The sequence below is a fragment of the Rattus norvegicus genome, chromosome 1, assembly GCF_021556685.1.
Source record: "Rattus norvegicus strain SHRSP/BbbUtx chromosome 1, alternate assembly SHRSP_T2T, whole genome shotgun sequence".
NCBI classification, from domain to species: domain Eukaryota; kingdom Metazoa; phylum Chordata; class Mammalia; order Rodentia; family Muridae; genus Rattus; species Rattus norvegicus.
Genome location: NC_141534.1, coordinates 198,935,178 through 198,947,548, shown reverse-complemented (window position 1 = coordinate 198,947,548; position 12,371 = coordinate 198,935,178). Strand labels below are relative to the sequence as shown.

Genomic DNA, 12,371 nt, shown 5'->3' with positions numbered 1-12,371 from the left:
CACATAGGTATGGCCTTTTCATAGGTTATGACCCCAGGCTGAATAAAAAGTGAATGTCTGCATTAATCTCTCTTTGCTTCCTGACTCTGGATGCCATGTGAGCTCCACTTGCCACAGCTAGAGCCACTGCGTGCCCTCCCAGGCACGGTAGGCTGCACTCCAAACTGTGAGCCAAAGTGAACCTTCCTCCCTTAAGTTGTTTTTTGTCAGGTATTTTGTAATTCTTTTAAAAAAGAAAAGTAACTAATATACTTCTGCTGTATTAACTTTTGATGTGGAATATCTAATTAAGTATGTCTTACCTTGATTAAAACCAAGGAATTTGAAATTAATTAGACAATTATCAGCATAAGGTGCCCTGGTGGTTGAGTAAATATAACTTGGTTCCAGTGTGACTGGGCATTGGATTCATGCAGAAACCCTGCAGAGAGGTTCTGTCAGCTGAGACTTGAACTAGGAATTAAGAAACCGGAGAATGGAAGCAAAGGTTGACAGTAAAATCACCATGAAGGCTGGGCATGGCAGTGTACTTAGGAAGCAGAAGCAGGTGGATCTCTCTGAGTTTGAGGCCAGCCTGGTCTATGCAGTGAGTTTCAGGACAACCAGGGATGCTTAGTAAGACTCCATCTTTATAAAAATCATCAGGATTGGGCACAGAGGAAGAAACATGAACTAAAAATGACAGGTAATGACACAAGAGTTGACTCACTGATCAGATACGGGGTCTTCGTTGTTACTTCTGCAAAAACAAGAAAACTACAATCAACAGATATATGATCCCAATTATGGAGACATTTGACCCATTGTTTGGTTCAGAGCATCTCCTCTGTCTTACAGCTTGCTTGGCGAGTTTGCTCATCATTTACTAAAGGCCCCAGGGAGTGTTCTTAACACCAACTTAGACAAAACAGATATGAGGCCTGACTGGTATTTATAGGTAGAGAATAGTGTAGAACCCCAGGTAATTAGTGAACCTCTGAGGCCTCCATTTCCTCTCTGTAAAAAAGAATGATACATGGGTTTGTATAAGCATAACATACACAAGGAGCTTATCCATGATAGGAGATAGATGAGCAGTAAACATCAGGTGTTATTGTGAATATTTGGCTCATAGTTGTTGTAATTGATCTTACTAACATATACACTGTGCTTTAACAGAGACCCTCAGCTTAGCATCTGCCTTCCCAGCATGCACTGCATCTCATTTCCAACACTAATCTTTTTTCCATCTTTATTAACTTGAGTATTTCTTATTTACATTTCGATTGTTATTCCCCTTCCCAGTTTCTGGGCCAACATCCCCCTAACCTCTCTCCCTCCCCTTCTATATGGCTGTTCCCCTCCCATCCTCCCCCCATTAACGCCCTCCCCCCAACGATCACGTTCACTGGGGATTCAGTCTTGGCAGGACCAAGGGCTTCCCCTTCCACTGGTGCTCTTACTAGGATATTCATTGCTACCTATGCAGTTGGAGCCCAGGGTCAGTCCATGTATAGTCTTTGGGTAGTGGCTTAGTCCCTGGAAGCTCTGGTTGGTTGGCATTGTTGTTCATATGGGGTCTCGAGCCCCTTCAAGCTCTTCCAGTTCTTTCTCTGATTCCTTCAACTGAGGTCCCGTTCTCAGGTCAGTGGTTTGCTGCTGGCATTCGCCTATGTATTTGCTGTATTCTGGTTGTGTCTCTCAGGAGAGATCTACATCTGGTTCCTGTTGGCCTGCACTTCTTTGCTTCATCCATCTTGTCTAATTGGGTGGCTGTATATGTATGGGCCACATGTGGGGCAGGCTCTGAATGGGTGTTCCTTCTGCCTCTGTTCTAAACTTTGCCTCCCTATCCCCTCCCAAGGGTATTCTTGTTCCCCTTTTAAAGAAGGAGTGAAGCATTCACATTTTGGTCATCCTTCTTGAGTTTCATGTGTTCTGTGCATCTAGGGTAATTCAAGCATTTGGGCTAATAGCCACTTATCAATGATCCAACACTAATCTTACTCCTCATAAGTTCTTGTGCAGTTTATCTATGAACAGCCTACCATTAGGTAAATTCAAAATGGATCTGCCCTGGTGTTTGCAGCCTACAGTGGTCCTGTCTTTTCTATTTTTCCTTTTTGATGTGAACATGTGTGTCTGTGCAGCACATTCTAGCACACACACTATTTTATTGGTGTGCTTTAAACTAGTATATTCCATTGACCCTCCAACTTTGTCTCATATGTTAATCTTGACCTCCTTATTGGTGTGCACAAGCCTGAGAGAGGTCCTAGAGGGAACAGGTTCACTTTCTCTGTACTATCTAAAACACCCATACAAGAAAAGAGTCAGAGAATACTATTGGAAATGAGTCCCTAATGGCCCAGTTTCTGTTGTATGAATCCTCATGACAGATTCCCCATCTTGCCCAAGGTCACAGAACAAATGATGGAACATCACTGGAAAGTGCAAAGCTGTGACTCTGTGTCATTTCTTACCTTTAGCTTCAAAATAATAATAAGCCATGAAGTTTTTCCCAATGTTGTTCTCTCCTCGGAAGTACACTAGGGTCATCGAGTTGGAGTGAGATGCAAAGGTGACGTGCAACCCACGGCAGGGTTTCCCCAGGGACTTCACAGAGGATGGAGGGCCATCCAGGATTTCAAAATACTCATTGGTGCAGTCGAGACTGGGGAAGCAAACATCACGAAAACTTCTTAATCTCTTCATCACAAGGCAAGGGGGTATTTTGTGAGTCCTGATTTATTTTATAGAGGGAAGAATGCTGGGACAAGCCCAAAGCCTGTCTGAGGTGTAGACACAGTACAATCACTTTATCCTATATATTTCCTCTGAAAATTACTGTCTGAAAGGAACAGGACTTTTAGCAGATGGAAGACAAAGAACAAGGACCTCTGTTCAGGACCTGGGAGCTGCTGTGGCCATAGGGTACTTCACAGTCTTGGGCCGACAGCTGATTAAGGTCATTCTACTATTTCATGTTTGAGAGAAAAAGTCTAAAGTGAGCAATAGGGTTTGGTTGTTTGTAGGCCTGGTAATAGAATAGCTCTAGGTTCAATCCATTCTGCTTCCCACAGAGATGAGCTTTGAGAGCTGCCTCTCAATACGGATGTGGGCTACAGGTCTGTCCCATTGGCCTAGTGAAAGCCATTTGGTCTTGTCAGCTGCAGTGTTTCTCTGTGAACTTTTGTGTAGCTGTCACCTGCTTGAAGCAGACTATTCCCTGTCACCTGCCCAACAGCTGTCATTCCAAACCATCCTTAAGTAAAGCATAGTTCAAGATACATAAATAATGTGGGGTTTTCTTGGGGTTATTTTCAGTATAACGTTAATCTACGAATAATTTCATTTTAATGTATTTACAACACTAAAACCTGAAATTTCCTCAGATTTAGTATATTTCACCAGATAGTGTGTGTGTGTGTGTGTGTGTGTGTGTGTGTGTGTGTGTGTGTGAATGGATCTTAGAGGTACTGTGATAAGTGAAAAAAAGTCAGCCTCCAAAACTATATCTTGCATGATTTCATTCACAGAACATCCTTAGAATGGCAACATGTAGAAGTGAAGAATAGATCACAGTTAAGGGACAGAGATGGGCAATCCAAGAAGACAAAGGTGAAAGGGTAGTTCCTTTGTGTGATGTACCAGGAATGGCACAGTGATTTTGTGATACCATTCACGGGGTGAAACTGTGTGGAACTACTCAACCCCACCATCACACAAATAATTGCATGTAAAAGTTGTTGGGAATTGAATACAGGTTTTGGTCCACTTACCAGTAACACCCCAATATCAATTTCCTGGCTTTGGTAATGTTCTACCTTTGAAATATGCTTGAGAGAGGCATATAGGGCTGTGTATTATTTTTGCAATCTCCTTTTGTGTTCACAGTTATTTCAAAATAAAAAGTTTAAAATGCATGAAGGACTCTTTTTGCATATGAGAATCAGTGCAAGGGTGAACAGTTAAAACGTTGAACTGCCCTGTGTACTTACATAGTATGTATAACTTACTCAAGAGACGGGAATGCCAGCCGTATACGATCAGAGGTATTTGCCCTGATTTCCCACACACACGTTATGTTGTCATGCATTTCATTCATTGGAGGGTTCTTAATTTTTCCAGGTGCTTTGGTAATAACTCCACCACACCGAGATTTTTCTGGAAGAAAAAGGTTATGACAACAAAACTGCACAAGTGCACCAGTCAACACGCCACCTTGATGGAAGGAAAGTTCCAGCCCACCCTCCCACCCCCCAGCTGAAGAGCTACAGGCAGTCAATGGCTCCTGAGGGATGGTCAATTGTATTTAGGGATGAGGCTCCTGATAGGTTGTCCTTTTTCCAGTCCTAAACCTTTGTGCACATAAGGAATACTAACTGGATTCAGATAAGTAGATATAGGGAGGATGGATGGGTAGATGGATGGGTGGATGGATGGATAGATAGATAGATAGATAGATAGATAGATAGATAGATAGATAGATAGATAGACAGATAAACAGAAAGATAGAGACATTGCCTAAATTTGAGATGTGGATTGGGGGGCCATAGGAGAAGTTAGAAGGGTGGAGAAGGGTGGATATGGTACAACTACGGTATGCTCATTGTATAAAATTCAAAGAAAAGGTGCTTTAAAGCTTTAGTTTGTATTGTTCAGTTTACTAATTTTATAATTTACACCTTTTTTCCTTTTCAATTTTTTAAAAAGAGGTTTTACTGGTCATTACTTTGTGTATGCGCCTTGGGATGTATTGAAGTTATAAAATGGTTTAAAATATCTTCCAAACTTAAGCTATTAGCATACATGTGTATGAGGTTTGAAACAGCTCTCATCTTTCTGGAGACTTCTAGTCCCCTGCTGGGAAGATGAATATTGATAAGACCTTTCTCTCTCATTATTCCTTAGTTGTGGATTCTATTACTCATTGTTAATCATTTCCTGTCCATGAATATCTCATGATCTCACTGAACCAATAAGTAAAACACTGCTTCAGTGTTTCCAGTTAAGAGTAAAGAGCTCCCAAGGACTAAACCACCATCTGAAGAATACACATGGACAGACCCATGGCTCCAGCTGCATATGTAGCAGAGGATGACCTTGTTGGGCACCAATGGGAGGAGAAGCCCTTAGTCCTGCTAAAGCTCAACCTCCTAGTGGAAGGGAATGTCAGGGCAGGGAGGTGGGAAGGGTTGGGTGGATGGGTGAGGGAACACCCTCTTAGAAGAAGGGGGAGGGAGGATGGGATAGGGGGTTTATGGATGGGAAACCGGGAAAGGGGATAACATTTGAAATGTAAATAAAAATATCTAATTAAAAAAAGAAAGAAAGAAAAGAGTGAAACTGTGTGAGACTTCTGTGTCTGTATGTGATGATGAAAATGGCTGGCCCACCCAACCATCATTTGTTAAAATGATGCTATTAAATACCTGCTATTACGCAGAAAGAAGCTGGCCTGAGTCATATTCCTCTGTATTAATGATAGCATTTTACATCCACCGGTCTACCAATCTGTCTGTCTAGTTTTTGTTTTTTAACTTGGTTGTTTGTATGTCTACTCCAATACTCAGTTCAATGGCAGTGTAAAGAGCTCCTATCTAGTCAGATTATCTGGCTGCGTGGGGACTGGTTCTGACCAGCCAAAGCACTTCAGGCATCATCTTCATTACCTCTTTATCATCAACTGGTGTTAAGTCTGTGCTATGCCAACTGGAGGGTCTAGAACCCAGAAACATAGAGCTAGAAAAATCATATGAAGAAAAGAGTGTGAAGAAGGGTGTGTGGGGAAAGGGCAAGGGTAGAGAAGACAAGCATGTTTGTCATAGTGGACCCTTCTGAAGTAATGGCTCTGGGTGCTGACTGGCAATGTCATTACATGAATGGCCATGTCGAACCTTCACTCATAGTGCTCTGGCCTTGAGAATGCAGGAGTGGCGCCATGTCTCTGTTTGGAATGCCTTCTTTGATTGATTATACATGAACTCACATCCTTAAGTACCCTGGCCTTTTCGTTGGAATTCTTCATGTAGAAAAATTATAGTGGGGTAACTTAGACCAGGCAGTGGCATTCTGCTACAGTTTCCTCAAAGAATCCCTTCAAGGCTTGAGCGCTAAGGAAGAGGACATCCAAGCACACTGAACTCTCACCTGGATTCATTGCTCCTTCCATGACAGCCAATGGATGATCTGCCAAACACAAGAAGAACATGTGGACAGCACGTGCCCTGGGTCTGCACAGCTGTCCATATACATACAAAAATCATGGCAAGCATACCACCTCAGCCCCTCTCAGGCCTCCTGAATCAGTCTCTAGAGGTGAGATCTGAGCATCAAAGAAAGGGCTTTGTGGTACAATAGTCAAGCAGTGCTGACACATATCTTGCTTAGATTTCACTGTATTAATCTCTTGTCCCCCAGAAAACTTAGATAATTTTAAAATTAAGATTAAAAAAAAAGACAAGACAATGAAAACCAGAGACATATCTCAGTGGTAGAGTACTAGCCTAGCATGAATAAAGTTCTAGATTCAAACACCAGCATTGAAAATAAAAGATTTGTTAAAAACAATCAAAGACATAAAATTCTAGCTCCTAACACTTCCTCCAGTAACTCAAGGGGCTGGGGATTACAGCTTAGGATGTAGAAATCAGAAGATACCCCACTCCAGGGGCCAGATTAAGGGCTCAATTGGTAAAGCAAGCACGAGACCCTGAGTTTAATTTCTAGAACCCTCATACAAAAAGCTGTGTTTAGTGGCACACATTTGCAATCCTAGTGCCAAGGAAGCAGATACAGGTGAATCCCTGGGGCTCAGTGGCCAGTCAGCTTAGACTAACCAGTGAGCTTCAAGCTATTAAGAGACCTTATCTTAAAACATAAGATAGACCTTGAGGCTGTCCTCTGATACACACACACACACACACACACACACACACACACACACACACACAGAATTTTTCTTTGACCCAGTGTTGCTAAGAGATGCTGAGTCAGGTCTTGAAGATGCAGGGGACTTCTCCAGGCTCCCAGCATCTCCCCTCTAGCAACTCTCGGCTCAGTATCATCCATTGCAGATTATCCTTCTGGATCAATGTATTCCCACCTGGCGTGGTTGACAGCTAGTGGTACCAACTTTCTCCCTCTCCCCCTCCCTCCCTCTTCTCCTTCCTCTCCATTCCCCCTCCCCCTCTCAGAGCATGCTATCAAGGGATCTCAGGGTCTAATTAGACAGGAAGAGCCCAAGCATAGGAACTTTAGGGAAGATGAGGGAATAGTAGCAACAATGAAAGTTTCGTGAGCCAGGATTGTACCAGGAACAAGACGCAGAGGGAATGGAAAGAGAATTGCCTCAGTGGGACAGTGCTTGTCTCACTAGCCTTTCCCCACTAGCAAGGAAGTGTCTGGCCATATTTCACATTTCAACCACGTCCTACCCATCCATAGGCTGCTGTGTCTATGCAAACCTCAAACCTGAATGAACAAAGTGTTCTCCTGAAGTTTTAGACATCAGTTATCCTCTGTGTAGGATGCACAGTAGAAGGGCAGAGGGGCTAGGCCAGCTGACTCTGAAGGCACCATCTACACTTCTCTTGGACAACTGGGTGATTATATCTTATCTTTCTGCTACTCCACTGCCTCAGATCACATGTCAAATCCAGTTTTCAGTAGAAGCTCTTCTCCAAGCTCCCAATAAGCCACACACACAAACATTGTCTTTCCTACCTGATAGTGTGGCCATTCCGTATTCAGCATCTACAAAAGTGAGGGAAGAAAAAATCTGCTGTGAGGGACTGATGTGCTGGTGCTGTGAGGAACTGGCATTCTGATTCTGTGAGGGACTGATGTGCTGGTGCTGTGAGGAAATGGCATGCTGGCACATGTTCAGCAGTTATTTTTACACACAATGTGATGATTAGTTTATCTTCACTGTCACCTTAACTGGATTTGGAACCACCTTTGGGCCTGTCTGCAAGGGTGTGGTTCCAGAGAGGTTTAACTGAAGACGAAAGACGATAATCTGATGGGTGGGATCCCAGGCTGAATAAAACGGGAATGGAAAGCAAGCACCACCCCCATCTGACTTGTGACTGCACGAGCAGTGAGACAAGCTCACTTCCACTTGCACCACCATGGTGGAATCTGTCCTTTAATTGTGAGCTGAAGCACACCCTTTCTTCCATCCATTTTTGCTAGTATTTTGCTACAGTGGGAAGAACAGTAATCGATACAGGTGTGAAGGGAGTTCTCCTGGAAGGACGGAAGCTAGGCCCTAAAGGACAGTGGGCCTCACCTGAGCAGATGACACTGGCATCTTCACTGTGATCACAGTTGTGGGAGAACCACCCAAGGTGGGAGCACTCCTCCAGGTGCTCCTCATGCCCCTTGCAATGCACGTTGTCAAGAAGAATCTTCCCAGAACCTTGCCCAAAGTAAGCTTCACTCAGGGCTGAAACAGCCCGGCCACACCCTAGCTGCCTGCAGATGATGTTTGCTTCTGTGAGGTCCCAGAGGTCATCACACACAGTGCCCCAGACTCCTTGGTAGAAGAGTTCTACACGGCCCGCACAGCTGCCGTGGTTGCCTGACAGCCGCACAGGGGCCCAGTCTCCTGGGGAAGAAAGAGAAAGCAGGAAGATGAAGGCCACCTTCTCTGCCCACTGATGGCCATTGTCTACAACACAGCCTCTCTTCTTATTTTCCTTGAGCTGCCCAAAGCAGCCTATGCAATTACCCCACTGTGTCTGCTCCATAGAACCTATGGTATTTTCCTTCTCTACACCCTGTTTCAAGACGGCTTCACTGTGAAGAGTTATTTGCAGAAGTAGCCATCCTTCTCTTTACAGTGTTACACTGAGATGCTCCCAGTGAGAGGCTGGGCTTCTTCTCCCCACCCTACTCCCATCGGCATTATGCTCCAGGCCTTTGGTTCATCTTGGCTGTGAGAGCAGACACACATGGCTTTACTCTCTGAGCATCCTGGAACATCATGTGGACTGGCTTAGGCTAGCATGCTTGATGTAGCTGGTCACTTTGCTCATTTCTGGAGACAGCTAAGGTAAGGGGGCCAATCCTAGGATAGGCATCTTAAGCTGACTTTCCGGTGAGACACATGCAGGAGTAAACCAAAACCACAGCCAGCAAGCCCAACCTAAAACAGCAGATCTGCCCAGATAATGTGTAAACTCAGGCAATTTTTAAAAATGGTGGTTATTTCATACATCTGCGTTTTGGGGGTAGTTTTACATGGCAATGGGTAACCTAAGCATTCCTTTATCCACACTCTCTTTTTAGATAAACTGCTCTACTCATAGCCAAAGGAAGACCTGGGGTCAAGGTCACACATCCCGGAATGGAGTTTGCCTGGTTAGTCTGGCAATTGAGGTTCACATTGATTACAGAAGAACCAGTGCATAGCTGCAGGCTCAGATTCCCTTTGGATATTTGGAATATATATATGGTTGAAACATCCCTGGGAGTAGTGCTAAGTCATACAACACAGCTAAATTAGTAGAGAAGTTTCATAGGGTCGTAGCTGATAGTCAAGGATGAGGGTGCACATCTGTAATCTCAGTGCATGGGAAGCTAAGAAAGGTGGAGTCTTACCATGAGTTTGAGGCTAGGCTGGGCTATGTAGTTAGACCTTGTTTTTTTAAAAATTAATAATGAAAAAGAAATGGTATAGCTGGGTCATATGATAATTGGTTCAATAGTAAAAGAAATTTCTCTTCCTTCCTTCCTTCCTTCCTTCCTTTCTTTCTTTCTTTCTTTCTTTCTTTCTTTCTTTCTTTCTTTCTTTCTTTCTTTTGAGAAATTTCCAAACTGACTTCCAAAGTACCTGTATTAGTTTACATCCCACCTACAGTATATACGGGTTCCTTTCTGGGGTCCCTTTTTGCCACATTCACACCAACATTTGTGGCCATTTGTATTCCTGTTGATGGTCTGTTCTTCTGACTGGGGTAAGGTGAAATCCTGCAGTAGCTTTAATTGGCATTTCTCTGATAGCTAATGATGTTGCACAAAGTTTGAAACAGTTACTGGCCACATGTATTCCTTCTTTTCAGAACTTTATATATGCTGCTCAGAGACATTTGCACATCTGTGGTCATGCTGGGAAATGGAATCAACCTAGATATGCACTGATGGGTGCATGCACAATGAATATGTGTGCATCCACACAATTGGATAGGACTCTGCTGTGAGGAAATCATGAACTTTGCAAGTAAATACATGGAAAGGGAAAGATTGTACTTAGTGACATCACCTAGGCCCCCAAAAGACAAATGCCGCATGTTCTTACTCACATGTCAATGCTAGCTTCAAATCATGTACTCTATGTGTTTACTTTGGAAATCACATGGAAACCAGGAAGTTAGAAGGCCAGTGGAAGGAAGTGATGCATTTAGGGAGCAGGGATAGTAAATTTTAGGTGAATGAAAAGAGAAAGAGAGAATACTAGAGTCATATGGTTGGGAAAGGAAACAAGGGGGCAGGGGAAGTGTTAACAAAAATGAAAAATGCATGAAGAAACTATACATCCCTCTTTTTTTTTTTTTTTTTGGAGCTGGGGACCGAACCCAGGGCCTTGTGCTTCCTAGGCAAGCGCTCTACCACTGAGCTAAATCCCCAACCCCACATCCCATATTTTAAAATGTAAGAAAAGGGGACAGACAGTAGAGCACATGTGATAAGAACAAAAACAAAACAAACAAAAATCAAAATAACCAATAAACAAAAAAACAAATCAAACCAAAAACAACAGCAACAACGGATACAAAGGGGAATACTGGGAGTCAAAGGTTTAAATGGGGATAAGGGAAATGGGAGTGAGATGTAAGAATGTATGAAGAATCCTTGGGACATTCAACTCATTTATAAGCTAAATAAAGCACATTTAAAAAAAGAAAGCATTTAAACAGAGGCATGTTGCATGGGTGAACAATCCATGTCCAAGAAGACATGGGCTGTTAATCATGCCAGTCATAGGTTTACCTTACTACAGTTATTAGTCAAGGAGACACAGAGGCATCCCAAACAAGATGGGCTATTGCCATTGCTCTTGGTTGTCCATAATAACTAAGAAGTAAGACTCCATTGCTAATGACGCCACTTACTTCAATTGCAGGATGCAGAGGACTCAGCTTTGAACTGACCAGGAAACGTTCTCCGTGCTGGCTAGCTTTCATAGTACTAGCCAGTGCTGGGGAGAAGGTATACCAACGGCCCTAGAGCTGGATCCTGCATATTACAGTATTACCTGCCAGGCAAGACTTGCCCACTGAGGCAATAGTGGGCACTGTTTGGATGTAACCAACCACTCTCTTGATTGGATTTGAGGACTGTTCTGTAGCAGAGAATTTTAATGCCTTGGACTGTAAACATGGTTAAAAACCATGGCCAGTGATAGAATCTATGGAAGAATCTATTGATATTATTTTGCTAAATGGTTGTTTTTAAACCCCCTTCTAAATGCTTATAGGTATAGACTTGTACTTCTTCCAACGTTGGTCAAAGAGGCTGATTGAGGAGGGTAGTGGTTAAAAGGCAGAGATTCATAGCTGTTCAAAATGCTGGCATTAAGTAACTGTGAGTATCACTCATAGGTGAGACATTCAACTCCACCCCCCACAAACACAGCATACACTTTGGTTGGTTCTGTGCAGCTCACTCTGCTCCTGAAAGACCCCAGCATAGCAACGATAACGGAAAGACCCCAGCTTAGCAGCAGTTAACGCCATTTTGCAAGGCTGTACTTAAGATGACTGGTTCAGGGAAAGGTCAGAACACTGAGTACACAGGCCACGCAGGAGATGTGTGGAGAGCCTGGCGACAGGATGATTGCGGTTGAGCGCCTGACAGTGAGAAAGAAATGTGGAAAGCCCCAGGAGAGGTCCCACACCCTGGTGGGAGGCCGAGTCAGCCGTTATGTTCCAGGAAGACAGCCAGAGAACTTGTCCCCAGGCTGACCCCTGTACTGACCCCTGTAACCATGCATCTGCTTCTGTATGCTTGCTTCCGCTTCCCAGAACCCTATAAAAAGCCCATCCCTGGTTCTGCTAGGCGCGCCAGTCTTCCGAATTGACTCGGGCGCCCACAGATACCTGTGCTTCTTGATCAATAAAAATCCTCTTGTTGATTGCAGCCTGTGGACTCGGACTGGTTATTGGGTTCGAGGATCTCCCTCCTGTGGGAAGATCCTCTCTGAGGGTCTTTCACTCCCATAAGCTCTTTTATGAGTTGTCCCCTATTTCTCTTTCAGCAGCAATCCAGAGGTGTCTGTCCAAGTGAAAGAGCTAGAGTTGGGGTCAATCTGAGGACAGTGGGAAAATTCTACCACAAACCTCTGAGAACAGAAAGACCCCTCCCTTTCTAGGAGGACTAGAGAT

The 12,371-nt window shown here is 43.7% G+C and overlaps 1 protein-coding gene across 2 annotated transcripts in view; it reads right to left on the bottom strand.

The window, feature by feature from the left end:
- Dmbt1l1 (deleted in malignant brain tumors 1 like 1) overlaps positions 1-12,371 on the bottom strand; it is a 134,446-nt gene that overhangs the window by 79,093 nt on the left and 42,982 nt on the right. For both annotated transcript variants that reach the window (NM_001447286.1, XM_087593529.1), the window contains exons 8-13: positions 8,276-8,593; positions 7,708-7,737; positions 6,133-6,171; positions 3,999-4,146; positions 2,463-2,653; positions 710-739 (exon numbers count right to left, since the gene is read on the bottom strand). In NM_001447286.1, the coding sequence (NP_001434215.1) occupies positions 710-739; positions 2,463-2,653; positions 3,999-4,146; positions 6,133-6,171; positions 7,708-7,737; positions 8,276-8,593 (756 nt within the window). The remainder of the gene's footprint in view (positions 1-709; positions 740-2,462; positions 2,654-3,998; positions 4,147-6,132; positions 6,172-7,707; positions 7,738-8,275; positions 8,594-12,371) is intronic.